This window comes from Glycine max, chromosome 15 (genome assembly GCF_000004515.6).
Source record: "Glycine max cultivar Williams 82 chromosome 15, Glycine_max_v4.0, whole genome shotgun sequence".
Lineage (NCBI taxonomy): Eukaryota > Viridiplantae > Streptophyta > Magnoliopsida > Fabales > Fabaceae > Glycine > Glycine max.
Window position 1 is genome coordinate 9,594,277 of NC_038251.2, and position 17,178 is coordinate 9,611,454.

Consider the following 17,178-nt stretch of genomic DNA (forward strand, 5'->3'; position numbering starts at 1 on the left):
TACAATATTTATTTATGTTAACCGTTATACCTTTATATTATCTATTCTATAATTTTTAACATTATACTTCAAGAGATTTTAATCATTACAGTCATTAGCATAATGAAAATATGACATTCACTTAAGTCTAGGTTATGTTTACTTTATGTTAAAATTGATTAGAAATATTTTAAGAAAAAACATATAGCTAATAGTAGAATACTCAATATGAGAAAAAAATGTAATAATTGAAAATTAAAATTATTTTATCTATAAATAAAAATTACAAGAATTTAAAATTTAATATTATAAATATCTATATTTTATTAATAAAATTAAAAATTATATAAAAAATATCATATATATAATTTTATATTTATCACATGTTTCAACAAATAACTTTATCAAATATTTATAATTCAGTAATCTAACTTAACATTTTTCAACTACAAAATTTTAATTATTAACTACTTTTTTAACTTTCACCTAATTTTTTAACTATTTTTGTTAATTATAACCTATAGGAGTAAGTTTGGTTTAGTGATGAAGAGAAAAGAGAGAAGAGGAGAAATATTAAGCTAGAATCTCTCCACTAACAAAAATTGATCATTAACAAGTAACACTTATCAAATAATTAATAATTAATACTTGTAAATAATTTTTTTATAACAAATATATGTCTATGTATTTTAGATAAAATGTAGTTAACTTTTCATCCCTTACTTGAATATAATACACCATAATTGAATAAAAAAATAATGTAGCATAAAAAAATAGTTTAAAAAAATGTTCCACATGGATGGAGTTGAATAAATAAGGCTGGAAAGACCTACATACCCTTTATGCGTGTGTTGTTTGAGCCTTGTCAGTCCTCACTCTCACTCATTTTTTCTTTTTTTCCTCTGCGGTCTTTCTATTGTCCAGCTTCTGTGCGGCTTTCTCTGTGGTAAGTGAACCTTAACTTTCCCTTTCCCGAGTAACCCATGTATCTGTTCCTTGTCAAACTCTCTCATGTGCTAGAAAAACCGTTTCTTTTCAAAATCTGAATTCGATAACGTTGCCACTGACTGTGAACCCTCCAACAACACTTGTTTTTTTTTTTTTTTTGCGATCATTGGGTTGTTTGTTTCACCTGCATTGTTCTCTGCTTGAAATTTTGTAGGGTGAAGCGAGTTTTGGCGATGGAGAAAGGAGGAAAGGGCGCTTCGCTGTTCAGCAAAGGGGGTATGTTTTGGATTGGACATTTTCCCTCGTTTTTTGTTTTGCCCTGTATATAAAGTTTTGATTTTTTTTTTCTTTTTCCCTTTTGGGTATTTGGTTCTCTCTTGTTGGGGTTTGAATTTTCTGTTGGACTGGTTTATTGGGTCAACATGCACTAATACAGGGCTGAGTTTTGAGTCTTTTGACCCATGGGATTGCTGTTCAGTTGATACTGGTAGTCTCTTGGGAAATTCTGTGTTTTTCTCAGTTTTCAGATATGAGATGGTGTACCTGATTTTATTTTTTTTGTGTGTGGAAATGGATGTTGAGGTGACCCCCTTTTTTTTATTAATAAAATTTAGGGAGAGAGGATGACCCTCTACCAATCCAAGATAGGGAAAGCCTTTGAGCTCAGAAAGAGCATGCAAATTTATTTACATTTATCTCACCCCAAAGAGAGCTAAAAAATATTTCTAAGACTTTGGTTTTTAATCTTGCCGAATTATGTGTGATCCATGTTGTCAACCTCATTTAGTGGGAGAAGGCTTTGTTGTTGTTTTTTCACCCCAAAGAGACAAGTGAGAATTCAAAACTATGGCTTCTCAAACATAAGACCCTGACTTGCTCTAGTCGACCAACCCCTTGTGCTTTTCCCTTGCCCCTTTTGTTGATGTCTTTGATATGTTATCCTTTGATCTTGCATTTGTTGTTTTGTGCCCTTATATCTTAGGGTTCATTTGGTTTGGAAAAACAGTTTTCTTCATTTTCTGTTTATATGTTTAATTACAAAATTGCTATGATGTTTTCTCTTTGATTGTGTTAAAAAAATTGTATAGAAAATAGAAAATAATAAAAAGTTTTTTCCACTATTTCTTATACATTTTTTTGAAAATAGAAAATAAAATGAAAATAAGGTGGTATTTTTATAACTAAAAAAGCAAAATAGAACATGAAAACAAAAATGTTTTTTTTATTGCCAAATGACCCTAATTTTTTGTTTGTTTTGATTATTGATATGGGATTATGTTTTGATAACTTAACACTTGTTTTCATTTTGCCTTCATTAGTCAGTAGCACATGGAGAGTTGCAATATTTTAAACCAGTTTGTGATTTAAGCACTTGACTGTTCATATTTTTTTTCTGTTTTTTTCTTGCTAGGACTAGGATCCCAAAAAGGGAAAGATGACAGTGCAACAAAATCAGCAAAGAAGAGGATGGTTCAGTTTTCTTCTGATGGTTAGCTTCATTATTCTGTATCTTTGTACTGCTTCTCAGTGGAGTATGCAAATACTAGAGCTTCTTTTTGATGCAGTTGCCACCTAAACTACTGATCATGTTTACAACTAACTGTGCAATCACCTTACTGTAATTATTGTTTGGTTGTCTATTATAGGTCCATCATTTGAATCTGGAGTAAGCAGTAGTTCACTCCCTTCACAAAAATCTGGTGGAAAAGGTAAGAATGTATTCCCAAAGTTCTTATTGTGTTCATCAGTTTGGTAACATTGCATTTGAGCGCATCTTGATTACAATCTTTAAATTGATTGCTCATAATTTTCTTGCTTTCTTAGTCAAGTTACTTTTTACTGGACTGCTGTTTTTTTTTCATGGTGATTTTATTGAAGGAGGAAAGGGAGACAATGTTGCAAATGGTGGAAAGAGTTCTCAGTCAAAAGACTCCCACTCATCAGATCACAGAGTTGATCAAAGTTGGTGCTTGCCTTCATTATCTGTTATGTTTTTTTTTCCTGTTAATTTTTGTAAATCATATATTATTAACTTCTCCTTTTATGTTGATTAACATTGTGATTCAGCCATTTAGGTTAAGTCACTGTATCAACTTATATTTGCAATTTTGCATTACATGAAACCATACTTTTCCTTACTAATATCAACAATATTGATTCTTGGGTGACATGCAGAGCTTCCAGAAAATATCAAATGCCTGATAGACTGTGAGGCTGTGGATATTTTACAAGGAATTCAAGAGCGGATGGTCATGTTATCTAGAGATTCAACTATCAAAATGCCTATGTGAGGGAGACACTAAGCTTATTTTTTATTGAAAAGGATGCATGATTTATATAAAGATTTATCATTAGAGTACAAGACCTATTTGAGCAATCTGAACCTTTTTTTCTCCTGTTGTAGATCCTTTGACAAGGGACTGCAATATGCCAAAAGCAGTACGAAGTATACAGATCTGCATTCTATTAGACGCATTCTTGAGTATCCTTAATTTCAGTCTGGTGTCTATACATCTGTTGTTAGATGACTAACTCAAATACTCTATTAGTCTCTGCTGTGTGTGTTTGCCTTTTGACTTTGTTCAAATGGATAAATGATATTACTGTTATGCTGTATATTGCACTTCTCTCTTTTCTCCATAATCATAATGTTCATCTCTTGACTCAAAGATCAGTCCTCTTGCAAAATGTGGTCTCACTGATAGTGAGGTATGATATGGAGCATCTTATTATAGTTTCCTTTGTTCTCATTTTTATGTAGCTTTCTTGACATCATTACCCGCTGCAGATATGTGTGATTGGTAATGTGTGCCCAGAAACTATTGATGAAGTTTTTGCTCTTCTCCCATCCTTGAAGGTATGACATGAAGTATTTTGTGTTCCTTTCATTTAAATCATTAATGGAAGCAGGTTATGGTTTTTTTTTTAATCATGTAATAAGGTTTTTTTTCACTATTCATGTGTTTGTGTTTATTTATTAACAAAAAAGAGGTCTTGGATTTTTATTTTTTTGTTATCATGAGTCCTTGGACAAGTAACTGCAGTTGCAAAATTGATTTAGTTTTAGGCCAAGAATCTTTGAATAGGGTAGGTGTCATTTTGATTTTGGATACCTTGATGATAATTTAACTCTATATGTAAGGCTTTTAGTTTAGCACATACCTAAATACTTTGGAACACATTTATCATGTATGTAGTTTGACTCTTAGCCCATCAAAGATAGAATTTCTCCAACAAATTTTCTGACTATTATATCCAAAGCTACGATGGTGACCCAACAAGAATGCTAGCAATATGCTCCAAGACTCCAACACATTTTCTCTTATTGGTTGAAATTTACTAGAAATAACTATTTTGTAAGTTTCAAATCAAATTTAATAAACCTCGTGATATTGTATTTTATAATAAAATTCAACTAATAAAAAAAGTGTTCAAAAGAGTGTATTAGAGATTGTGTTGTCAATGCTTCTTGTGACAACTATTATGTCACTTAGGTATGAATCAAAATGCTATCTCATGGTATGTATCTATTTCAGGATAAGAGAAACATTGACAGACAGGTTCTTAAGGATTCACTGAGTCAGCTTGCTAAGTTTAGACAATCAATGTAAAGCCTCATATTGAAAGAGCTTATTGGTGAGTTTTCATATTCTATGTTTTGATGCAGTACCTTTCTTTTGTATCTGGTTTATTTCTCACAGGCCTTTTCATGTATTCAGTGCAGGTTTGGCGTGTAGGAGACATGTAGCACATTGGAAAACAGTTTTCAAAGTTACATTGACACTAATGTAAAACTTTAATCCATGAGTTATATTGGCTTTTAGATTCTAGTCATATCCCACTTGGCTGTTCAGAGTTGTGGATGACAATTGGATGAATTTTGCATGCACAAGACCATGGTTGGATCTTGTACATGGTAATGGTATCAGGAAAACTTGGTGACAGCAAGAGGCGATACATGTGATTAAAAAAAAAATCTTGATTAAGGAATACACACTTTACAAGTGAGTTATGCGCCCCAAACTACCTTGTGTACATCATACTCCGTTCTCGAATTGGAGCGTTTAAATTATAGGAAAATGGGTAATGTTCACTCATTTTGATGTGGATGGGTTGGATAGAAGAGAGATTACTATTCCTTCTGTTCCAAAACTATATATATTTTACAAATCCAAGGTTAAATTCACAATTTTCTTTTCAACTATACCCTTGTTTACAATTTTTAGTGCATTTAATATTGTTTATTATCCAAGATAGGCACCGGTAGCTAACCACTTATCAATGAGAATGTCCACCTAACACTGTTTCCATACACTTCACAAATATTGTTAATGGTGATTCTAACAACATAATTAAATAGGGGTATTTTAGTCTAAAATTTTATGACTTAATATTTCTTAATGGGTGGGTGCTAACCTTAAATATCTATAGTTTTGGAAATGAAGGAGTAAAAGATAAGAGAAAAAAGAGATAGAGATGATCATTAATCTTGAGAAAGATAAAAAAAATAGGGGGAAAAGAAAAGAAAATAGAAAATGGATGTATGCTAATAGTAATCTTAAATGTTTTTTTTTAAAAAATTTGGGGGTGAGTGTGGTTTTGGTCTTTGTTTTTCTAACTTCAAAATGGCTTGTTTTAGTTCCTTTTTTCTGAAGTTCTAATGCCATTAGAGATTTCACTTTGCAATTAATGAATTTTAAGTCTTTTGTTCGCTGAACAATGAATTATAAGTCATTTATGCGACAACTCACCTTAATTTTTTGCATTCATATTATAAAAAATTCTGTTACATTTGTTTTACATTCAAAGTATTTATTTGGACGGTATTTTGGCATGACATTTGAGCATTTTTTAAAATTAGAACTAAGAATATCAATTTTAAATTTGAAGAATAAAAAACATGTATTTTAAATTTGAGGGATTAAAAATATATTTAAGTTTAATTATTAATTTAGTCTCTTTATTTATTTAAAATATTCAATTAAATTTCTCAAATTTGGAAAATTTCAATAAGCTTTTATTATTTTTTTTAAAATCTTTCAATGTGACTTTTCTTCTGTCCAATTGAGTTTAAGTCGTTAGGTTATGAAACGTGACAATTTTTGTTTATGAACAATGATAATACTATAAAATTAAAATAATTTGTAAAATTCCAAAGGATAATATGTCTTTCATTAACATTTTTTTGGCTAGAAAAAATAATGAATACAAAAGGATAAATTTTATACTATCATTCTATTATAAATTATTATATATGAAAAACTTATTAGTTTTTATAACAATTATTAAAAAGTGACGCCAACTGTGACTTATGATTAATTAATACTTTTTATATTAAGCGTACATATAAATTTAACTCTCTTTTTTTATCCTTTCTTATTTTTAATTTTATAGTATTACTATTTTGGTATAAGGCTGCAGGGCAGAAATGAAGCCAGGGAATTTTATACTACTACTTATTTTTATTGCACGCTGCATGTAATGTAATGTAGATAGAGAGAGAAAGATATTTGAGGCATGTCATAAAGGTAAACGTAATTATTGGTCAATGGGCTTGGCAGCGGAATACTATACTACACTACACGACCAATGCAATATTCATCAAAATGGGCACAAGAGATGTTGATGATGATGATGATCAAGACTCAAAGTTGGAGGATAAAGAATCAGCAAAGGCAGAGAAATGGAAAAAACATTACTCATCAAAGCATAGGATTCTTCTTGTTGGAGAGGGTGACTTTTCATTCTCCCTTTGTCTGGCCAGGGCTTTTGGTTCTGGCCACAACCTTGTTGCCACTTCTCTTGATTCCTACGGTCAGCCCCATCAAACCAAGTTTCTATATTTCTGTTAATTTTCCTCTCTTTTCTCCCTTGGAAATGGAAAGATTCAAACTTGGACCATTTTCCAACATGCCCTTTTGATTTGATAGTCTTTGTTTTTTTGTTTTGGCAGATAACATTGGGAAGAAGTATAGTAATGTATTGAGTAATGCGATGGAACTTCAAGAAAGAGGTTGCCTTGTCTTTCATGGTGTTGATGCCAAGGAAATGAGTCAGCATTTTTTTTCAAGACTCAGAGGTTTGATCGCATTGTCTACAACTTCCCTCATGTTGGCTTTATATACCCAGAGAATAGTCTCTGCCAGAAAAGAGAGGGCTGGTTTTGCAACAAGTTGTGCCATTCTTCGAGGATGATTATTGTTGGTATGAATTTGAGGGAAAAAAACCTAGGAGAGAAGGAAAAATAATAGAGAAGAATGTGATTTTTTATTGAATAAGTCTCATTTAAATACATTTCAATAACTGAATAAAAGATCATGTTTCATTATTTTAGGAACTGCTACTGGCTACTGGTAATTCAAAAATAGAATTAGAAACTAATTTAAAATTTGAAACTGACTTATTCACTCACAGCACAATAACTCATTCGGCTTAAAAATCAAAATTGCCTTGACAGCATCTAAGGCTCGTTCAACAACACTCCTCCTTGCCTTGGAGGCTGTAAACTCCTATCTTCTTCAAAAATTCAACCTATTGATTTACATTGTTGAAAAATTATTGTTTCCTTCACATGTGAGTAAGCCTTGGAATTTTCAGCTTTCGGGTTCTTAGAGAGACTTTAAACACGTTTCATTCTTCTCAATTCTTTCATCTTTCTCCCTCAAGTGTATCTTCTTGTTTGTATACTCTTGTGCAATAGTTGCGAATTCTTCTTTAGTTAAACTACTTTGGAACTTAGGGACTACCATTTTAGAATTTACTTATTTTTCTTCAGCTTTCTTTCTGCCTTTTGTGAGACAATTCAATGATATTCTCTTTTATTGAAAAATAATTTATTCCTCCTCCAATGGATCTAAAGCAAAGTTTTTTCCTCTCATTTTTACCTTGAGAATATCCTTGGCTTCTACATTTTTAATCAAACAAATTTTGTTTTCGAACAACACTTTATAACCTTTCTCAACTAGTTTTCCAACACTCAACAAATTCTGATAAATTTCAGGAACATATAACATATTAGGAATGAGTTGTGTACTTCGTTGAGATTGCTACAGTTCCCTTTTCATTCACAGTGATGAACTTGTCATCTCCAACTCGAACCTTTAATGTACTTATGTTGCTCAATTCCTTGAATAAATCCTTGTTGTATGTCATGTGGTTAGTACAACCACTATCAATAAGTCAATTTTCACTTAATTCAATACTAGAGAAACATGTAGCAACAAACAGGTATTCCTTATCCGAATCTGTAACCTTTGCAGCTTCATTGTGTGGTTGATTCTTGTTTTTGCAAATAACAGTTTCATGCCCCATTTGATTACACTCACTGCACTTAGCATCAAGTTTTTTCCAACATTTGAATGAAGGATGTCCTTTCTTTCTGTAGTGTTGGCAAGGCGGATAAGATTTCTTCCAATTTCCTTTTGTATTGGTTGATGTTGAACTTGATTCCATTCCATCAAAGTTCTTGTTTTTCTTGTATTTGGTCGCATTCTAGTGCTTGGCTGGTAAAGCTCATTTAATTGTTGATTATTCCCCCATCAATCTTCTTTGATCCCAGGCGTGTATCACATCTGTCAAAGAGATCTTGAATAGATCCTTTGTAATCTCTAAAGTGTTTATCAATGCTTCATATCTCTTAGGCATTGTAACTAGAATTTTTAAAAGAATTCTAGAATCTGCAAGTGTAGTGCCTAGCAATCTAACCTTGTTAGCGATGTCAATCAATCTATCTGCGTATCCTTTAATTGTCTTGCATTCCTTCATTTTTTGCACCTCAAATTCCCTTATTAGGTTAAGCACTTACATGTCACGAACGTGTTCATTCCCTTAATACTCTTCCTTTAAATAATCCCAAATTTCTTTAGGTGAATCGAAAGTCATGATCCTGGTGAAGATCATCTAGGAAACATCAACAAATAAGCATGTCTTTGCCTTCGTCTTCTTGGTTTTTCTCTCTCCTTGTGATGCTTTATTTGGACCATAGTGTGATTTTTAGGAACTGAAAACACTTCATAATCCTCTTCTACAACATCCCACAAATCAAAAGACTCCATGTAGGACTTCATTTTCACCTTCCAAATGTCATAACTCTTTCCCATCAAATATAGAAGGAACAATTTGTGAGAAATTAGATTCAACATCCATTTCATAGGTCTCTCAAGAAGAGAGCTCTAGATACCAATTGTTGGTTTTAATTTGAGAAAAAAAAACATAGGAGAGAAGGAAAAATAATTTAAGAAAACAGCTACGGCCTGCTGATAATTCAAAAATAGAATCAGAAACTAATTTAAAAATTGAAAATGAATTATTCACTAACAACACTAACTAAATCAAATTAAAAATCAAAACTGCCTTGGCAACATTTAAGGCACGTTCAACAATAATTATCCTCGTTATGACAACAAGATGGCTCATGGAAAATTATCTGATGCATCTTTCCCGGTTGGGGAAGCTAATACTTACAAGTTCAAGCTCCAAACATCTAACTCTTGTAATAATTGATAGGAATTCTAAGTGTTGGGTTTTTGTTTGGAAGATCAAAGTCATTTAAAGACTTTTTCTTTCATGTACCAATCTTGGATTTGCATCTTCTGGGGATGGTGATCTTCTGTACATATGGATGGCTGGAGCTTAGTCTCTCATTTTAACTCATGAACTTAGGAAAAAGATTGAAGGAAAAGGGAGCCTTATTTATCCCCGAAATTTAACCCAATACCCCTCCCCTAGTGAAAGTGGAAAATAAAGAATTTTGGAGATGTTGATTTTTTTAACATTTTTTTGTCTTTATATATTTTTGTTTACTTTTTATTTTTTGCTATGAACATGAGTTGTTCAGCGTTGACCTATTATCTGATCTGACAGTTGATTAATATAGTCGAAACTCTAAAGGAAACTAACTAGATACCAAGGTGTTTTTAATTTAAAACTAATATGTCAAAATTTGTTTCAGTCACATGCTTCAAGTTAGTGTACAGGAAATAACTAAAAACAGTGTTGGAAAAAACTAGGAGAAAAAAAATAAAATTTTGGCTATGTGAATATTAAACCGACTTCGAGTAAATTTGACCAAGTGTGTGTTTGGTTTTGTAACGAAACCAGCCACCGCGTGTAAAATACATGAAAAATGCAGCGCTACAAGGTGCTGCTTCACTGTTAACACGGAAAAAGGGAATCAATTTTTGTTGAATTACAAAACCAAACACACTAGAAATAGGTCCTGCACATCTGCTTTTCATTTCAAAGTATTGCTGGTGAATGGTGATTCCAAGATATAAACTTTTTAAGCCAAAAATAAAGATTTGTTAAATTCCATATTATGTTTGTTAAGTTTATCTCAGAAATATCCTCTCGTACATGTATAATTTGATCCTCTAACTTTGAAATTTGTTTCTTTACCTAAAATTGTTGGCAATTTTTTGTACTTAACATGACGAACGGTATGGCCAGTTGAAAATAATAGGGCAATGGGACAGATTAAGACAATGAAATGTGGTCCAATTTAAAACATTACGATCGGTGTTAGTTGAGTTACAAGTTCATCAGCTGACAGAGAGGTTGTGTTTGTGTATGTGTTGTTCAATCAAGTTACCCTTATGCTATAACAATTTTCACAGTCATACCACTTAGTTTCTTTTGACGCAAACGGTTCGATGGAGGAGGAAGATCATAGAAATAGTAGAGAATGGAATGCGACTTGTGTCAATTTGGATAAACTTCTCAATAAATATTTATGAGAGGATAGTTAAAAGATTAAGGAATTAAAATTAATCATATTGCTTCCATAAATTAAAACGAACTTATATATGTTAACTTATGTAGAAGTCAGATGAAAAAACTTAAAAAAAATACCCCTTTTGGGTAAAAAAAGCCACCAATTGGATTGCTAGTTCATGGATGAAAGCAGGGATGTTCACATTATATAGCTAGGTCTATACACTGAGTAAGCCATGCAAACGCAAAGTTAGAATCAGCAGGATTTTGAGGTAGAAGGTTGTCTTGAAGGATAGTCAAACTTGGCGAGCATAAAAGATGAGTAGTGTGTGTAACAGACAAATGGTGCCCATATTCAAGTTAGAGATATGCATCACTAGTTAAATATCAAGAGAAAAGTTGTGGAATTCCACCGAATTTTGCTAATAGTACAGTCCAAAATGAGCTTACTATAAATAGGTTTGCAAAGAGAATGAAATATACAGGCGAGTTAGAGAAGATAGTGAGAAAAGCAGCTTTGATCATTGCTGTTTCATGGCTCTTACTGGTGGCATTCATAGTGGTTTCTGCTAATGCAGACAACACAAAGATTCACCCCCCATCTTCTAAGAATATGGTGTATTATCCTCAAGATAAAGTCAACATGAACTTATACTTTTGCATTCCTTATAACCAATTTATAGTACCGCCCTAGGTTCAAATAAGCTGAAAGTAATTGCTATGTCATTTTCTGTGAAGGTTGTAGGTGCTGCTGGTTCATATGGAAGTCAATGATCAAATGTGGGAAAGTTTGCTGTGAAGATGGATGTTGCTCTTAAACTTATGCAACACAAGGTTGAAGCAGACCTCCTATAAGTTTTATAGTTCTATATATGTTTCTCTTCGTCCAGATGCATATATAATGTAATGCTAAAGAATTATCCAGGAATCCAAAATTTGAATATGCACACTGCGAGAAGTTAAGTGTTATTGATATATAAGATTATAAGTTAATGTAATGTAATCAAAGTTTTTCTTTCTATATGACTATCCCTAAAGGATTGTACATCACAGAATGTTCGTTATAAATTCTGTTATTAATTAATTCTGTTATTAGTTATTACTAATATTGTAAACAACAATGACTGATAACGGACTTAACCAATAACAGAATTTATCCTTTAATCCCCGAGGAATTTCAATTCAAAAATCATATGTAGATCCCTCCATTAACCATCCAAGGAATTTTCGAAGAGCACTAATGATCTTATGGTCCCATCTTATGCGTTATAGAATCGTTTCATGTATCAAGTTATTGACACTAGTACACTATTTCCTTTACTGCAATATGATGGATATGACTCTAAGGTTAGAAAGTGTGTAAAGTTAAAAAGTAAAAGTTTATCCATCCATAGATTGAATTAAAGTATCCTATAAACTTACCATATTTAACTTAATAAAAGATAGAAACTAAATTGGTAAATCCCAATAATAAGATATGAATTCAGTGCTTCTGCAAGAAATGCAAACTGTAATGCATTCTGCTCTCCTTCCTGGGGAGGCAAGCTAAAAAACTATATTCTGATTCATTCAATAATTAAATAGGCATCACCAGAAAAAATATAAAATAAATGTGTAATATTCAATGCACAGTGATAGTGTTTATACCGTCTCTGATATGATACAATGACTTAATCATATGCAGTGCTACAAGCCATGAATCTTTGGAATATTTCTTACGTTAAATAGGTATATCAGCTAATCTAGTTCTAACAGTCTAAGAAGAGGGGACCATGAAAAACCCACTTATGAAACTTACGTCACATTGAAAGCAAAAAAGCCCCATGTAAAATCAGAAGTAACACTAGAGTCCACCACTGATATGTTGTTTGAGACGTAGATGAATCTGAGCCTTTATCTGTAACGCCTACAAGAAAACTGACAATCGCCAACTGAAGGGTCTAGGAAAGTAACCATACCAAGCCCATCAAAATTGCAGCTCCGTGAATCTTGCATTTGTAGCTGATAGTAACTATTAAAAGCATATGATATATTACCCTTCTCACCAATTTCATTACATGAGCCCCCATAGTTAAGGGTAGTGCAGTCTGCAACACTACATGCTAGTCTCATATGGTTTACTACATTGTTCAAATCACCAGAGGGGTTTGCCACACACCATCTAGATGGAAGATACTCAACATTTCTTGCATTTTTTAACTCCTTGTTTCCAAGTAAAAGGTTTAACGGATACTTAGCCTGCCCATCAAAAGAGAATATCCCCCAGTGTCTTTCAAAGTTCCCTGGAAGTGTGCTCTTAGCTCCTTCATCAAGCAAACTGAAAAGATAAACATCCATAGGTGGAGCATTTGGTCTCAAAGGGGTCCCTTTGTTACTTGCAATGTGATTGATAAGGCCTTGATTGAAAACCTTTGCAGCAGTGATATTTGCATCAATGGCTCCATCTGAGGGCCAACCGATTTCTCCAATAACTATAGGCATCTGACCATATCCAAGTTTAGTGAGGGCTGCAACTAAAGTGTCATAGTTTCCATCAAATGCATTAGTGTAAACATTGGAACCATCTTGGACGGCATGGGTAGTTCCCTCAAAGAACGCATACTCTTGGGGGAAATCTCCATTGTTATAAAGGCTAAGAAAGGGGTAGATATTAACAACAAATGGGGAACCATTTGAGTTGAGAAACTGAACCAGTTGGTTCATAATTTGGGTAAGTTCAGGCCGGAATGCCCCTTGGGAAGGAAGTGCCGAGGACTGATAGGCATCTGCATTGCAGGGGACAACCAGTTTTATATAACCAGCAAGATTTGCTTTGACTAAAGACTGTTGCATATTGAGTATTGCAGGCATGATCAAGTTCTGATATTGACCATTATAACTTGAAAGGAATGGCTCATTTCCAACTGCAACATACCTGTAATACAAGGTAAAAGGTTTAGAAGCTAGTAGAAATCTATGCATTGGCATGGAGGCAATGCAATGACCAAAGAGTAGTAATAATAAACACACTCACTTTGTCTTCTAACTCTTTTTTCACACTATTTCCTTCTTAGTCTCTCTTCCTTTCCTATTACATCGCATCTATTACTTTCATTTTCTACCTTTTCTTTTTTTTTCTTTCATTCTCTATCTTCCTATCACCCCACTCACTCCAAAATGGGGTGTATGTTACCACCCTCAAAAAAGTTTTTTCTTTAAGAGTTTAATTTTGATACAATGACACTGTCAACCAATCAAAAATCACTCAAAAAATTACTTTTAAAATAATTCTAACAAAAATCAACAATCTCCCTACACATGATAAATCCAAGATTAGATTACAGTATAAAAATCTATACACTGTGCCTGTGTTCCAATTAAATTCTCTCTCTTAATAAGACTAACTAAAAAAGTAAAAAAAATTCAAGGGTGAACATATATTATAAAGGAGTAGAAGTTGATACTTAATACAGACACTATTTCGTAGCAAGTTGCAACATATAATATAATACCATATAGAAAACATTCCTTATTAGTATTTGTATATCAAAATAAAATATTGGGTAATTCCTGTTCAAACTACAATCATTCTCCGACATTAAGTAAGTAACTAACTAACAAACAAAACAAGCTGAGATTTTGAAACAGGAAAGGAGAAGATAGGAGGAACCTGATATCAGCACCCCCTCTCCCCACATAAGCAGAAACATTCTGTCTAACCCACAAATCAGAAGCAGCAGGTGAAGAACTCAAGAAGGGAAGCATCTCATTGGGGATCCCAACCATAACCTGAATGCCACTCCCCATGAGAGCCCTGAGCACATCAGAGTCTGCCTCAAAGAGCTTCACTTTAGAGATCTTGTTTTGTCTCAGCAGATCAACCACTGTGGTTGGCTTCAGCCTGTGGGAGGATATGGTGCCCCAGTTGACCCCTATGGCTGATTCCACCATTGTTGGAACCAAAGTCCCACACAGAAGCCACAGGAGAAGGACCCCACCACTGAATCTAGGCTCCAACATGCCACAGAAAAATGAAAATGCTGATCCCAGGTGTGAAAGAGAAAGTTAAGGTTGGAAAGAGAAAGAGGGTGAAGAAACAAGACAAGACCTACCGAATGATCAAATTAGTCTTGTGTTGCATTACACTTGATTGATGTTGATGTTGTTTACTTGAGTAAAGTTCAAGATACAAGTGCAGTTAGTGCCACACTGCTATTGACAACAGCTCCAAAGTTATAATTAAGCAGACTGGCGGGGAATTTACCATAATGCCCTCACTTTCTGTTTGTTTTTACCTTTCTTGTCGGCCAGAGATTTTGGCTCTCTGACATTCATTTTAAGGGGAGAAAATCTATTATCAATCTTTTAACACCGAAAGCCGGCATTAACTGATATGCCATTATTTTAAATGATAATAAATACCCTATTTTTTAAAAAACATTTTCTGACTTTTAAACTATTTTTCTAAGCAAGGGATTAATATATCAAGATTAAGTGATTCGAGTAATACTTGAATTTAATTTTTATTGAAAATAATTTTTAATTAAATTTTATTTATCTTCATATCGAATATAAATATTTTTTTAAAAGAAAAAACTGCCAGAATAATTAAGGATTATGAAATATCCATCCGTATCCACAAATACCCATTGATAGGATACTCGGGTATGAAAAAGAGGCACATGATATCTAGCCAAGAGGATAATAGCCTAATAGGAGACTACTATCCTGGTTGATTAGTTGATCCATACATTATGTGGTAATAAGGTCAAAAGATTAAAATAAGTGTCATTTGATAATTTTATAAAGATGTTCATGCACTGAAAGTTCAACATATAAAAAATGATTAGATGATTTTTTGGTTTTATAAATTCAAATGATGTTTTATAATTTTTAAAACTAAATTGAATTATTTTGGTAATTTCGTAAATTATTTAGTCTTTTTTTTAGAGAATTATTTAGTCTTGTAATTTAACGAAAAGTAAAGAAATAAAATGTTCGGTAAAAGAAAAAAGAAATAAATTTAAATAATTTTATAGTTTTATAATGTATTATTTATACATGAATATACATTTTAATTACTATTTTTAATTTATAATAATAATTCTTCGTATTTTTTATTTTAAATTGATTTTATTATTTTGAAGAAATTAAATCTTTCAACGAAATAGTGGTCAATTATTCATATTTTGATTTCTATGGCCTGTTTTTCGTTATTATTATGTAAGTATTATGAATATAAAGTATAAACTTACTTATTAATTCACCAATTGGGTCATTGACTATTTTTTCAATTGCAACTAAGCAGAAACTTCAACAATAATATTGTCATAACTAACAATTTGTAGATGGTATATGGTATCCTGGATGCAAACTACCATAAGTTTTAAAGGTATGTTAAAATTTAAAAACTTAATTAAGCTCGTCATATTTCCAAGTAATGTAGGAAAAATTCATAAAAAAATATTTTTAATTATTTATTTATAATACATAAGGTCTAAGCATATATTATAAAATTGTCACGTGAACAATAAGAATACACATTGATATAAAAGAAATTTATGGTTTGTACAGTAAAAAGATAATTTACGTATTATTGATTTAAATTGACTAAATTTATGAAATATTTTATTTAAATTAAAAATAAATACATATTTTTTTCTCACTTTATATACATTCTTATTCTAAGGAATCTAAATCCAAACGAAAGTGCCCCTTCCAACACATGTCAACGTTCACGTTGTTGCATATATAGCCTAAAAGATAATGAAATATAATTTTGCAATCTTTTCTTGTAGGCTGTAGCCCATTTTTATGGGGGAAATGGAATGGGTTTGGTAGAACCAAAGTGAGCTTGATTGAGCGATTTTCAAATGACGTTTCATATGAGAAAATTTCATGTTTAGCTTTAATAAACATTTAAAAACTGAAATTTTATGAATTTTTTTTTACAAATATTTACAACAAGAAACAAAGTTATTTTTTTACCCAGAACGTGCTTTCCCGTAAAAGTTGGACATAAGAGAAAAAGGTCGAGTGTTTGTTCGAACAGGGCTTGGCAAAAAAATGCGGTGGATGTGTGATTGCGACGCACCAACTATGGACGTTGAAAGCGCATAATCGTAATTTCACATGCGAATCAATAAATATTGTCAAGAAAGTGCCCTAGAGGTTTTAAATAATGTGATGTTATTATATAGTATAAGGAGCATTAATTTGTCATTTAGCAAAGGGATAATGGTAGCGTGGCATCACATGAGGACGGTGCCCAGGTTCATTGGTCGTTTCTCTAATTAATTCATTAAAAATTTGGTGAGTGCAATGTAATGTAATGCCTTGTAATCCCTTCACATGCAATGCAATGACGTTTGTGGTAGGGTCTTTTCATTCCTCTTGGCCTGGAGTCCAAATCTTTACTTTTAGGTCTATCAAAAAATAATTTTTTTGTTATTAATATATGTGTATTAAGCATATGTGCTATCATGGATCGCGACTCAGTGATAACACTCTCATGCTGTTATGTGTGAGGTCTTGTGGTTGATCTTGAATGTGCCTGGAAGG

General features: G+C 32.4%; 1 protein-coding gene and 2 pseudogenes across 2 annotated transcripts; 2 read left to right on the forward strand and 1 right to left on the reverse strand.

The window, feature by feature from the left end:
* The first annotated feature begins 827 nt into the window (after positions 1-827).
* LOC100775535 (DNA-directed RNA polymerases IV and V subunit 4) lies at positions 828-5,131 on the forward strand. 2 transcript variants are annotated; one of them, XM_006597562.4, is made up of 11 exons: positions 828-925; positions 1,142-1,203; positions 2,339-2,416; positions 2,574-2,636; positions 2,806-2,889; positions 3,103-3,214; positions 3,332-3,409; positions 3,603-3,636; positions 3,716-3,784; positions 4,464-4,563; positions 4,647-5,131. In XM_006597562.4, the coding sequence occupies exons 2-10, from the start codon at positions 1,161-1,163 to the stop codon at positions 4,536-4,538; spliced, it is 636 nt and encodes a 211-aa protein (XP_006597625.1). In that variant the 5' UTR covers positions 828-925; positions 1,142-1,160; the 3' UTR covers positions 4,539-4,563; positions 4,647-5,131. The 2 variants fall into 2 exon arrangements, with proteins under 2 accessions (XP_006597625.1, XP_006597626.1); XM_006597563.4 differs by having other exon boundaries at positions 4,652-5,131.
* A 1,309-nt stretch (positions 5,132-6,440) lies between these two features.
* On the forward strand, positions 6,441-9,774 carry LOC100776082 (heavy metal-associated isoprenylated plant protein 41-like; annotated as a pseudogene).
* A 2,466-nt stretch (positions 9,775-12,240) lies between these two features.
* LOC100783750 (glucan endo-1,3-beta-glucosidase 5-like) lies at positions 12,241-14,864 on the reverse strand (annotated as a pseudogene).
* Positions 14,865-17,178: the final 2,314 nt, after the last annotated feature.

Bases quoted from the DNA above. Each gene is read 5' to 3' on its own strand.
- LOC100775535 (XM_006597562.4), top strand. From the start codon at position 1,161: ATGGAGAAAGGAGGAAAGGGCGCTTCGCTGTTCAGCAAAGGGG. The intron at 2,417-2,573 runs GTTAGCTTCATT...TGTCTATTATAG, and splicing joins GGTTCAGTTTTCTTCTGATG to GTCCATCATTTGAATCTGGA. The intron at 2,890-3,102 runs GTTGGTGCTTGC...GGTGACATGCAG, and splicing joins AGATCACAGAGTTGATCAAA to AGCTTCCAGAAAATATCAAA.